The sequence below is a fragment of the Propithecus coquereli genome, unplaced genomic scaffold (genome assembly GCF_000956105.1).
Source record: "Propithecus coquereli isolate 6110/MARCELLA unplaced genomic scaffold, Pcoq_1.0 Scaffold114, whole genome shotgun sequence".
NCBI lineage: Eukaryota > Metazoa > Chordata > Mammalia > Primates > Indriidae > Propithecus > Propithecus coquereli.
The window spans coordinates 3418611-3432044 of NW_012135414.1; the positions used below are offsets into that span (position 1 = coordinate 3418611).

Below are 13434 nucleotides of genomic sequence, written 5' to 3' on the forward strand. Positions count from 1 at the left end.
GGCGGGCCTGCAGGTGGAAAGCGGAGCCAGAAGGCACCGGGCTGAGCATGAGTCTGAGATGCCAGGGCTGGGAGGGCATAGAGCAGTGGGAGGACGAGGCTAAGGGGCGGAGCCTCAGTTATGCGTGTAGTATGGGAGGACGGGTCTGGCGCCAAGGGCGGGGCTGGACTGAGGGCCGGAGGCGAGGCTGGGCGGATGGGCGTGGCCAAGTAGCCTGAGGGCGGGGCCCAAGGAGGGGCTCAGCTGCGCCCAGCCAGGCAGCGCCCCGTGCCGCGCCGTGGCCGCTCAACTCCGGCTCAAGCGGAGGGGATCTGCTGGAGGCTCCTTCACCCCGACTTCTGCCGGGCAGTCACTGCCGTGAGTGAGCCCAACGGGAGGACCTGGGGGTGGGGGGCTGCTGAGGGAGCAAGATTCCTGAACTTTCGCTCCCACCGATGAGTGGGTGGAGCCAGCCTGGACACCTGGGCCCTTCCTCCCGGCCGCGGTTCCCAGCGGGAGACGGGTACTTTGACCTCAGTCTGCCCCTTCGGACGGTGTAGCTCGGGCGGTGCTACGGGTGGGTGGGGAGTATTCCAGGTTATGTAGGCGCAGTCACTCGATCCCCGCAGATCCAGTTGCCAGGCAGGGGAGGGAGATGAGCCGGATCGAGTTGCCTTTGACATTTCCATCCCCCTGGGAACTGTGTCCAACTAAGGACTACTGCTTGGAACGGCCTCCCCTCAGTTGAGCTGGGCGGGGCCCTCCCCCTCAGACCAGACTAGGGGTTGGCAGCCGAGACTGAGGTTGAGTGCGGAGTGGGGAAAGGCTCCACAGAGGCAGAGCCCAAGGAGGCACGCCCCGCAGACCCCACCTGCTGTCCTTAGCCTGTGGTTGGCCAGATGGCGGAGGCGGCAGATTACAGGGGTCTCTAGAGCCACTGCTAACACTGGAACCACAGTTCCTCCCCCACAACCCTGGTACCAGATGCCATTAAAATTGTCCCCTTTCCCACCCCTAAGAGGCCTTCCTGGTCTGCCTGGAGCAAGCCGCAGTACCAGCCATTGTAAAGACGGGCCTCGCCACACCCACGTCCATCGGATGGAAGCCTCTCAGCCACACAGTTCTTTCTGATGCATTCAGGCAGCCAGGTCAGACCGTTATCTCCCATCTCCCAAAACTCATGCTGTGGAGGATTGAGCTAGGATTTTAGATCCAGGCAACCTTGCTGCCTGGCTGACTTCAGACAAGTCCCTTTTTCTGTTTGGGCCACTGTTTTCTCATCTGTCAAATGGGCACTGTTGCTATGTTTGCTGCTCCACATTGTTCGAGTTGCATGCTGTGGTGGCATTTGGGAGACCATAATGGTGCCTGAATGGAGTTGGTGCCCAGGCCTGTGGGCTCCTGTCCTTCGTCAAAGAACCTCAAAATCCTAAAAAGTTAAGATTTTCAGAAAGTAAGTGTTAGAAAGGGCTTTTTTAAATCCACCTTGATTTTTTCGTGCCTCCTATCATAAGATTGGCTGACATAATGGAAGTTTTGAGGATGAGGGGGTCTCTGTTCTATTGAGATATGGACCCTCTCCCCTTATTCACTTGGTGCCCAGAATGGGGCTTTGGATGTCTTGAATGAGTGAATATAAATGTACATCAAGTTTGGCCTGAGCCACCAAAGGTCTTCTTTGGGTTCTGCTCAGCTTGAGGGCATCAGCTAAAGCCACCGCCTGCATTTTCCAGAATAGTTTTTCTAACTTGTACCTACAGGAAGGGGGAGGAAAGCTAAGTTGTTGTGGGCTGAGAGGAAGGAATAAGAGGCTGTTCCATAACACCTGGGACTGACAAGCTTAGGCAGGTGGGGGAGGGATCCCTGAGAATGAGGCCCTGAGCTGCCACCTTAAGGGAGCAGCTATGGGTGGCAGTGCTATGTGTTGATATCTAGGATCAAACTTATGATTTGCGCCTGGCATTCTTCATAGTCTCTGCATGGGGCATGTGAAGAACCTAAGTAGTTCCAGCATCTCCTTGGAAGTCACTGGGGACTTAGAGACAGACACTCGCATCTGGGAGCAAACTAATTACTGTTTGCCAGTCTCTCTCTCTTCTCTCCCCAGCTGAAGCAGTTGGGCAGCTGGCTGGCTGGCAGTGTATATGCCTGTGTGTGCACCTGGCTCATGCTATTTCTTTATTGGACTCTGCCCTGAAGGGTGGGACAAGAAGGGTCAGTGGCCTTGAGCAGCAGATTGCAACACGAGTCTATGTTTCCCTGCAGTCATATCTGGATGTTTAGCATACAGTGTGTGAGTTTGTGTGTGTAGTGGTGAGTGTCTGATCCCTGAGGAGCTGGTAGGGAGAGAAGGGGTGCTGGCCCAAGCTGGGTGGGTAAAATCTCCTGAAGCAAGTGGCCTGAAGGATTTAGATTGGGGAAGAAATGAGCTTGCTAGCCATAGGATAGGCCTGGCTGGAAATGGAATCAGAATGGTAGCTGAGACCACATCATGCCTCAAGCCTCAACTGCAAAGCTTATGCTTCTGAATTTCATCATGAGAGTCATGAGCAGCTCTCAAAGCTAGGGATAGACATGGTTTGATAAGTGCTTTAGAAAGATCACTATGGTTGCTGTGAGTAGAAGGCACTGGAGGGAAAGAAGTTGGGGGCAAAGAGGCCTATTGGGGGAAGTGTTGCAATAATGCAGGAGAGATGTGATAGTGCCCAAACTAGGGCAAGGGTAGCAGGACAGTGGGTCAGTGGTAGAGACAGAGCTAGAAGGTAGCTGGCCCACAGATGTGGTGCTAGGAGCAGAGCAGGGCAGTGAACTTGGTAATGGATGGCGGAGAGCAGGGTGGAGTCTGAGGGCAAAGAGAAGCAGATCTGAGAAGTGACACCAGTCCCCATGTTAGGCTCCTGATTCCAGCTCTAATGTCTGAACCCAACTTTTCTCCCTTCAAACCAGGCCCTGGGACAGAGTCTGGCTTTGGGTGTCTTCTTTCATGTCCAGATTTCATCTGGCTTCTGACTCAAGATAAGATGGCATGCCTGAGACATTCCCTCTTCCTCCCTCTTCTCTCTCTGGGGACAGGGAAGCTTACCTACTGCCCTGTTAAAAGTCTCAAGGGGCTGAATGGACCATCCCCACCTCTATCACTGTGGCCATCCATACCTCTAAGAGACCAGGCCCTCTCTAGTTTCCTCCCCTTCTCTTCAGCCTGAAGTGCCCCCATGTGTGATCCAGGGAGGCCTGACTTAATCTGTGATCCTGGACAGCTTCCTGACCCTCTCTGGGTTTGTTTCTCCACCAGAAAAATGAGGATGCACACCATCTCCCATTCACACGCCCCTCTCCATTCATAGAGTCCTAATTTGTCAAGCATTGGTGCCCAAGAGGAAGGGTGGGTAAGACACAGACAGACTGTCCTCGTAAGAGTCTCATCTTGCCACTCATCAAGTCCTTGGGTTCCAGTATACACCTTCCCAAAGTATGCACCTCCTCTATCTTGCTGAAGCAAAAGGAAATACCATGGAATGAGAAAACTTAGTTCCATCTCTCTCTCCCCCTTTTAGACTTGGGCAGGCCAGGCTCAGATGAGCTTGGTCAGGTGGCCCCACTGCCCGCTCCTTTCTTAGCTGGGGACTAATGCCCCAGAACCCTCAGGAGAAGAGCCAGGCCAGCCCCCGCCGCCGCCGCCGCTGCCCTGGTTGCCAGGCAGACCAAAAGAGCACCGAGGACATCGCAGTCACAGCTATGTACACGTTCCTGCCCGACAACTTCTCGCCCACTAAGCCCAAGCAGTCCAAAGAGCTGAAACCACTGCTGTGCTCCGCGGTGCTGGGGCTGCTGCTGGTGCTGGCAGCGGTGGTGGCCTGGTGCTACTACAGCGCCTCCCTACGCAAGGCGGAACGCCTTCGCACGGAGCTGCTGGACCTCAACCGCGGCGGCTTCTCCATCCGCAACCAGAAGGGCGAGCAGGTCTTCCGCATGGCCTTCCGCTCCGGCGCGCTGGACCTCGACTCCTGCAGCCGAGAGGGCGCGCTGCTTGGCTGCTCGCGCACGGCCGACGGGCGCCCGCTGCACTTCTTCATCCAGACTGTGCGGCCGAAGGACACAGTCATGTGCTACCGCGTGCGCTGGGAGGAAGCGGCGCCGGGGCGGGCCGTGGAGCACACCATGTTCCTGGGCGACGCGGCAGCGCACTGGTATGGCGGTGCCGAGATGAGGACGCAACACTGGCCCATCCGCCTGGACGGCCAGCTGGAGCCACAGCCATTCGTCACCAGCGACGTCTACTCCTCCAACGCCGCCTTCGGGGGCATCCTCGAGCGCTACTGGCTGTCTTCGCGCGCGGCCGCCATCAAAGTCAACGACTCAGTGCCCTTCCACCTGGGCTGGAACAGCACGGAGCGCTCGCTGCGGCTGCAGGCGCGCTACCACAGCACGCCCTACAAGCCGCCCGCCGGCCTCACAGCGGCGCCGGAGCTGAGCTACCGTGTGTGCGTGGGCTCGGACGTCACCTCCATCCACAAGTACATGGTTCGGCGCTACTTCAACAAGCCGTCTAGGGTGCCAGCGCCGGAGGCCTTCCGAGACCCCATTTGGTCCACGTGGGCGCTGTACGGGCGCGCTGTGGACCAAGACAAGGTGCTGCGTTTTGCCCAACAGATCCGCCAGCACCGGTTCAACAGCAGCCACCTGGAAATCGACGACATGTACACGCCCGCCTATGGCGACTTCGACTTCGACAAGGTCAAGTTCCCCAACGCCAGTGACATGTTCCGCCGCCTGCGCGACGCCGGCTTCCGCGTCACACTCTGGGTGCACCCCTTCGTGAACTACAACTCGTCACGCTTCGGCGAGGGCGTGGAGCGCGAGCTGTTCGTGCGTGAGCCCACCGGCCGGCTGCCCGCGCTGGTGCGCTGGTGGAACGGCATCGGCGCGGTGCTCGACTTCACGCGCCCGGAGGCCCGCGACTGGTTCCAGGGACACTTGCGGCGGCTGCGCTCGCGCTACGCTGTGGCTTCCTTCAAGTTCGACGCGGGTGAGGTTAGCTACCTGCCGCGGGACTTCAGCACCTACAGGCCGCTGCCCGACCCCAACGTGTGGAGCCGGCGCTACACTGAGATGGCGCTGCCCTTCTTCTCGCTGGCCGAGGTCCGTGTGGGCTACCAGTCACAGAACATCTCGTGCTTCTTCCGCCTGGTGGACCGCGACTCGGTGTGGGGCTACGACCTGGGGCTGCGCTCGCTCATCCCTGCGGTGCTCACCGTCAGTATGCTGGGCTACCCGTTCATCCTACCCGATATGGTGGGCGGCAACGCGGTGCCCGAGCGCACCGCGGGCGGCAGCGATGTGCCCGAGCGCGAGCTCTACATTCGCTGGCTGGAGGTGGCCGCCTTCATGCCAGCCATGCAGTTCTCTGTCCCGCCCTGGCGATACGACGCGGAAGTGGTGTCTATTGCCCACAAGTTCGCCGCGCTGCGGGCCTCGCTTGTGGCGCCGCTATTGCTTGAGCTGGCCGGTGAGGTCACTGACACGGGCGACCCCATCGTGCGCCCCCTTTGGTGGATCGCGCCCGGCGACGAGACAGCTCACCGCATCGACTCGCAGTTCCTTATTGGGGACACGCTGCTGGTAGCGCCGGTGCTGGAGCCGGGCAAGCAGGAGCGCGACGTCTACCTGCCCGCCGGCAAGTGGCGCAGCTACAAGGGCGAGCTTTTCGACAAGACGCCCGTGCTGCTCACCGATTACCCAGTCGACCTGGACGAGGTCGCCTACTTTGTCTGGGCGTCCTGACCCTGCCCAGTACCTGGGAACCGCATAGCCCTAACCCCAGCCTTTATGCAGACCTTTCATGTTCCATCGCACCTGCATCGTGTACCCCCAGGAAGTCCACACCTCTGTACCACCCATTAAGTAGGTGCTGACTTAAATGTGCTGGAGCCAGCTGCTGTGGGTGGGGTGTGGGGAGGGGGCTCCAACACACAGTCCTAACTGTCCCCTTTCCCCTCCACACTCACCGCAGTCTGGAGAAACTTCTTCCCTGGGATGGAGGCCAGAGAGCTCAGAAGAAAAGGGTCAGCTCTCTTCCTATTGTTATACATGGTTGGGTTTTAAAAGCACAAAGTGGGCCGGGCATGGTGGCTCACGCCTGTAATCCTAGCTCTCTGGGAGGCCGAGGCGGGCGGATTGTTTGAGCTCAGGAGTTCGAGACCAGCCTGAGCAAGAGTGAGACCCCGTCTCTACTAAAAATAGAAAGAAATTAATTGGACAACTAAAAATACATAGAAAAAAATTAGCTGGGCATGGTGGCGCATGCCTGTAGTCCCAGCTACTCGGGAGGCTGAGGCAGGAGGATCGCTTGAGCCCAGGAGTTTGAGGTTGCTGTGAGCTAGGATGACGCCACGGCACTCTAGCCCGGGCAACACAGTGAGACTCTGTCTCAAAATAAATAAATAAATAAAAGCACAAAGTGAAACCTCTGCCTCTATCTTGGCCTTTGTGGCCATCTTTGTCCTTCTGAGGTGGGGACTTGATCTCCCAAAATAGCCCCCACCACACTTAGAAAGTGTACATTCTTGGTGTTGGAAATCAGGCCCTGAGTTCCCAACACTGGCTTGAACGGTGGCTGATTTGGTCCCACTCCAGCTAAGGAGAAGGGATAGAGGTGTTTGGCCAACTGAGAAGGAGGCAAAAGGTCCCCTCCCAGGGAACAGGAGGACTTGGCTCAGCACAGAGCCATCATTAGTGTCCCCTATTTGTGAAGAAACTCCAAACACTACACTAACCCATCTGTGTACATACATGGGCTCAGCCCTGGTCCAGATGTGCCTGTTGGGTACAGACTTGCAGGGCCATACAGGCCAGACTTGGTGCCTTTGCTCAAAAACCCTTGTGTGTGTGTGTGTGTGTGTGTGTGTGTGTGTGTGTGTGAGAGAGAGAGAGAGAGAGAGAGAGAGAGAGACATACACCCTGGGTCCCTGACCTACAGAATGAACACAATATCCCTGAGGCTGGATAAACCTGGAGGGAGGGGGCATGAAGAAAATTTGAGGCTCTGATTGTTGAGCCAGCCTCCTTCCAGGTGGTTTCCCTGGGACTCTGCTAGGAAATAAATAGCCCTTTCAGGATTCCTCAATTACCTTACTCCCTGCACATGTGGCAGGGTGTGGCCTAGAAGGGAGCGATGTTCTTATTCTGGTGCTGTGTGCTTCTGAACACAAGCTACTCGCACACACCAACTCCTTCCAATACACACACAGGGTAAGGTCTTTCATCTCAGCCATTTTCACTTTCTAAGAAGAGCAACCTCAGCCAGAGTGAGTTTTTCCTGACTGCAGTTGAGTCTGGAGAAGAGTGGCTTGTCAGAGGCGGGAGGTGGGAAACAGGGTAGAGCTCAGCTTCCCTCAACAGCTCTGCCAGCAGAACCAGTGCCCCACCCCCTAGAGAATGTATCCCTTTGCCTACCCCCTACCCCCTTTATTTTCTCAGTATGGAAAATGCCTGATGAAAGCCTTGGGTCCCTCACAGTTGCGCATCTCGAATGTCGATTCTATCACTTGTCTACCAGCTGTGTGACCTTGAACAAGCTGCTTAGCCTAGATGAGCCTTGGTTTCCTCCTATGTAAAGTGGTGATAATAATGCCTACCTCCCAGCTTGTTGTGAAAATTATAAACATAGATATATGTAAAGTGCCTGGCACAAAGTAGGTGCTCAATAAAAGGTAGCTATTATTATTTCTTGTTCTCTGGCTTAAAAATGAGTATTCTTCCAAACTCCAGTTCCCAGCCCAAATGGCTTCCTCTGAGCCCACCTGTGACACCCTTCCCGCAGCCCTCTGCACACAGTAACCAGTTGAGCTCTGACTTTGTGGCCCAAAAGACACTGTAGTCCAGGAGAAAAGCAAAAGGAGAGATACCTGAAGGTAGGATGTCAGGAGGCAGGAATTCTGGGTTTCCAGGAGATGGAGAGTGAATATAGTGAGTTTCTCTCCTTTTTGTCAAGAATGTCTACTGTCTACCAATTGATACTCACTGATGAGCATCCCCAGGCCCTGGCACCCAGCCATGTGTTGTGGAATAAGTGTAGAACACCCAGACTGGGCCCTGAAAAGTTCTCCAAATGGCTAGAGAGCATGACTCCCACTTGAATGGCCCACCAGCTTTCTATGCAACCTGAAACCACCTTATCTAACCTTAGTTTCTTCTTATTTATTTAGAGACAGTGTTCCCTCTGTTGCCCAGGCTGGAGTACAGTGACCCAATCATAGCTCACTATAACCTTGAACTCCTGGGTTCAATCAATCTTCCTGCCTCAGCCTCCTGAGTAGCTGAAACTACAGGTGTGTGCCACCATGCCCGGTTAATTTTTAAATTTATTTTAGAGATGGAGTTTCACTCTTGCTGAGGCTGGTCTCAAACTCCTGGCCTCAAGTGATCCTCCTGCCTCATCCTCCCGAAGTGCTGGGATTATAGGCATGAGCCACCGCACCCAGCGTCTTCATCTTTAAAATGGAATTTCTAGGCTGGTCCAAGTGCAGTGGTGTTTACAACTAATTGATCACAACCAGTTACAAATTCCTTTGTTCCTTCTCCACTCCCACTGCTTCACTTGACTAGACTTAAAATCATAATAATAATAAAGTAAAATAAATAAAATGGAATTTCTAAGCCCAGCATGGTGGCACATGCCTATAGTTCCAGCTACTCAGGAAGCTGAGGTGGGAGAATTACTCTGAGCCCAGGAGTTTGAGACCAGCCTGGGCAACATAGCAAGACCCTGTCTCAAAAAACGAAAAAAGGGGCTGGGCGCAGTGGCTCACACCTGTAATCCTAGCACTCTGGGAGGCCGAGGCAGGCGGATTGTTTGAGCTCAGGAGTTCAAGACCAGCCTGAGCAAGAGCGAGACCCCGTCTCTACTGAAATAGAAAAATTAGCTGGGCATGGTGGCGCATGCCTGTAGTCCCAGCTACTTGGGAGGCTGAGGCAGGAGGATCGCTTGAGCCCAGGAGTCTGAGGTTGCTGTGAGCTAGGCTGACGCCACGGCACTCTACTCAGGGCAGTAGAGTGGGACTCTGTCTCAAAAAAAAACAAAAAAAGGAATTTCTGAGTCATTGAGATGTGTCTGTAAAGCACTTATGCAAAAATTGGCAAAAAGTAAGTGCTCAGTGAATGGTAACTCCTATTAACTCTTATTATAAACATAAGGAACAAAGATAAAAAAACCTCTGGCTAGAATTTGTGCTGTCCAATATGGTAGCCACGAGCCACATGTGACTTCTTAAATTTTAAAATTAATTAAAATTAAAATTGCCTATAGTCCCAGCTACTTGGAAGGCTGAGGTAGGGGATCACTTGAGTCCAGGAGTTAGAGACCAACCTGGACAACATAGTGAGACCCTGTCTCAAAAAAAGAAAAAATTAAACTAAAAATTCTGGCTGGATGCAGTGGCTCACGCCTATAATCCTAGAACTCTGGGAGGCCAGGGCAAGAGGATTGCTTGTGCTGAGGAGTTTCAGACCAGCCTGAGCAAGAGTGAGACCCCATCTCTACTAAAAATAGAAAAAAAATTATCTGGGCAACTAAAAATAGAAAAAATTATCTGGGTATGGTGGTGAACGCCTGTAGTCACAGTTATTTAGGAGGCTGAGGCAGCAGGATCACTTGAGCCCAGGAATTTGAGGTTGCAGTGAGCTAGGCTGACGCCACAGCACCCTAGACCAGGCAACAGAGCGAGACTCTCTCAAAAAAAAAAAAAAAATCAGTCTTTAGGCACACTAGCTAGCCACATTTGAAATGTTCAAAAGCCATATGTGACTAGTGACTAACATATTGAACAGTGCAGATTATAGAACATTTCCATAGTTGTGGAAAGTTCTATTGGACAGCCCTGGACCAAGCAGTGTGTGCTGTCTGAGATGGCATCAGGAGGAAAGAAATAATCTGTGAGCATGCCCTGAAGGAGGAGGAGTACCCTTCAGAAGGGGACTGAAGGCAGACAGGGGTGTCTTACAGCCTGGATGAGAAGGAAACACAGTACACACATCTTTTTTGGCCAAATTCCAGCAAACGGGCCCTTGGCTTGGGATCTGGTTTCTAGTCTGGCCTCTGCCACAGACACCATTAATCACAAAAGCACAGATGAACAAACTGAAGCCCCGATAGAAGAGGGCATTGGCCTGAGGTCACACAGAAAATTAGTAACCAAGCCTAGACTAGAACCTTGGTGTGCTATTTCCAGAGGCCTAGAATCTCAGACCCAGCATTCACCCACTCTTCAATGGCATGGCTCCGGCCCAGCCTGTATATCTCCAAGGATGGGAGCTAGCTGAAATGTGTCTCTGAATCTTCCACCCAACAGACCTCATTCTAGGCCCATTGTATCTTTCCTTCCCCCATTGACATTAAAAAAGAGGCGTTTGAGAAATTGGAAGGGGGCGCTGAAATGTCAGGACCTCAAAGGAAATACTGGGTCTTGGAGATAGGGAGAGGGAAGGTTACCTCTATCCCTATTCCCCAGGGTGCCAGAACCCCTGGCCTCTCCCAGCATTGTCCAGTCCCCTATCCTTACCAGCACTTCCTGTGCATTCCAAGTTTATCACTTTCTCTCTCTGCACATCTGGATCTGGAGGGCCTGACCCCCCTCTGTGGAGCTTTCAGCAGCCTTGTCATGACCAGAATTCCTCATTGGTCTCTCCTGTACCCCTGAACTGGTAGGAGGGGTGATACGCAGGAATGAGGAACTCCCTTCTCCAGGGGTAATGAGGAGGGACTGAGTGGCCACTGCAGGAAGCCTAGGACTGGGGCCTAGGCTCCCATTCTGTGACCCTGTGTGCCTAAGAGTCTGCCTCAGTTTCCCTTCCACTGAATAGAGGAAATGCTGAGCCCTAGCCAAGCCTTCTCTCTGAGCCCAAGATCTGGGTTTTCTGGGAGGGTTTTTGCCATTGTTCCCCAGATCTGAGTTAGCTGTTTCTGACCCTGGATCTGGCTCCAGAGGAAGCCTTCTTCTGCTGGTTTCCCTCACCAGGCACTCTGGTCCCTTCTCCCCTCCCTGAGTCCAAAACCAATGTTGACCTTTCCATCCCTTGGCCATTACCCCACAGCGGACCTTATCCATTCAGCCTGGACCACTGCAGTGGCCTCCTAACTCTTTCTGCTCTCCGACCTGTCATTCAATGCACACAGCAGACAAGGAAACCTTTCTGAAATTTAATCGTGTCATTTAGAAAAACTCTAAGCTCTGGTGTTCAAGGCCTCTGAGATCTGGATCCTTCTCACACCTCCGTCTCCGTCTCTGTAAGGGAGACTCACACACACAAGCATATTTTGAAAAGCGTTTGAAGAAATACTACCTTCTGTTCTGGGAACAGCTGCACAACCATCCCTGCCAGGAGAGGTCTGCCCAGACTCAGACTTGAAGAAAAATGCAGCGGCAACTGGGTGGTTTCCTTTCCTGCCATTGTTCGACTCAGCAGGGCTTCTGCTGACACCCTACCCTTTTCAGTACATACCCCAGCTCCCAAGGAACAGCCTGCTTTTTATCCTGAGGCTAGTCATTTACTTCCTCATGCCCAAGGATTTTCCAGCAGCTTGAGGGGAGAGAATACTTGGCCTTATGTGGCAAGCCCTGAGTTTGGCTCAGGGCGGAGTTAGAGGAGGTATGGGAAAAGACAGAAGAGGAGGCCCAGTTCCTGGGAGCTCTCAGTCTGGAGAACAGGAAGAGATTGTTGCCTGTGTTCTTGTGCTCTGTATTCTTGCGCTGTTTTTCCCTCTCGGGGGCCCCCTTCTCCTCCCCAGGGAGTCTCGTTGAGAACTTCCTATTACACAATCCTGAGCAGGATGAAGGGTGGGAAGGGATGGGATGCAGAATTGGAGGGTATTGGGGGAAAGACAAAGAGCAGTTCTTACTGGGTACCTATAGCACAGCCACAAGAGGGCAGCAGCGGCAGCGCTGGAGCCACCATCTAGCCCTCTTTAGAAAAGAAAGGACAAGTTGGGATAAGGGCTCGGTGGCCAGAGAGGTCGGTCTCTATTCCCCCAAATGAGGCCTCACCTGGGGTCCCATATCTGCATAGGAATTTCAATTGAAATTCTACCATTATAACTTCATTCCTTTAGTTCTTCAATTCAGCAAATAAGTGCTTTCTGTAGAGGTGTAAGTCAATGTTTTTCAAGGTCAAGAGGGTATTTTGGCTTTCTAGTGCCTCCATTAAATGCCCCTAGGAGGGGAAAACTTAAGACCACCCTGGGGGTGATGAGTTCATTAAACGTTTCTTCACCTTGGGTGGTAGAGGTGGGTAGTGGGGAAAACAGCAGGAGGTCCAGGTGGAGCCTCTTTGATGGGAGTGGGAAAATTGCATGAGCGGTTATTAGGGAGAGCTTCCAGGAGGAGCTGCTCTGGAGCTTGGAGGGCGCCAGATTAAAAGGGAAATTAAAGTCTCAGCCCCATATCTCTGTTTCTTCATAGTTTAAAACACATCCAAAAATAAGGAGGTAAACCACCCACTTCACTGCCTCCCACAATACTTACCCTGTTGCCTTCCCTATCACCCAGCTGTAGCCTGCCCCTTAGGGGCCAGAAGAGGTACATAATTCCCTGCCCATTCATCTCTGTGCCTGAGACATTATAAGAGGTATTGGCCACTTTCTAAACTTTCTCTAGCCCCTGGGGGCCAGAACCTGGTTGGGCCCAGTTCTTCCAGGCACAGGGACATAATCTGTTTCACTTAGAACACCTGCTTCCTCTTCCCACCCCAGTGCCCACAATTTACCTCTCAATTGTGCTATGCTTGAACTCCATTCTTAGCTATACCACTGAGCTTCCCTGGCATAATGACCCTAGACCCCAAATTGAGTCCTGATCCTAACAGTTGACCACTTTGTCTGGGCCCCACATCCTCTAGGCATAGCACAGAAGCCAAACTAGGACTGTGTGGCCCCTGTTCGGGGGCAGGGAAACTTTGAGTCTATGTTAAAATATGATCCTACTAAATTGTGCTTTTCGCATAAGTAAGTTTCTTGGAAAAATCAAAAGCACAAAATAAATTACTTTCTTTTCTTTTTTTTGTGGAGACAGAGTCTTGCTCTGTCACCTGGGCTAGAGTGCAGTGGCATCATCATAGCCCACTGCAACCCCAAACTCCTGAACTCAAGCAATTCTGCCTCACCCTCCTGAGTAGCTGGGACTACAGGTGTACCACCATGCCCAGCTAATTTTTCCATTTTTCATAGAGACGGGGTCTCGCTCTTGCTCAAGCTGGTCTCGAACTCCTGGCCTCAAGTAATCCTCTGGCCTTGGCCTCCCAGAGTGCTAGGATTATAGGTGTGAGCCACTGTGCCTGACCTCAACTTACTTTCTATTAAAAAAATGATGTACAATGATAAGCAAGATTTTAAACAGTGTAAATATACAATTTGACCCACGTTTAAAGAACTTCAATTATTATCAATTACGATTTAGTCTAACTCTA

At 52.8% G+C, this 13434-nt stretch overlaps 1 protein-coding gene across 1 annotated transcript; it reads left to right on the plus strand.

Annotated features, from left to right (window-relative positions):
- Positions 1–266: 266 nt before the first annotated feature.
- Positions 267–6128, plus strand: KIAA1161 (KIAA1161 ortholog). The gene is made up of 2 exons (XM_012657120.1): positions 267–357; positions 3534–6128. The coding sequence occupies exon 2, from the start codon at positions 3607–3609 to the stop codon at positions 5758–5760; it is 2154 nt and encodes a 717-aa protein (XP_012512574.1). The 5' UTR covers positions 267–357; positions 3534–3606; the 3' UTR covers positions 5761–6128.
- The last annotated feature ends 7306 nt before the right edge of the window (positions 6129–13434 follow it).

Excerpts from the sequence above, each read along its gene's own strand:
- KIAA1161 (XM_012657120.1), top strand. The coding sequence starts at position 3,607 with ATGCCCCAGAACCCTCAGGAGAAGAGCCAGGCCAGCCCCCGCCGCCGC.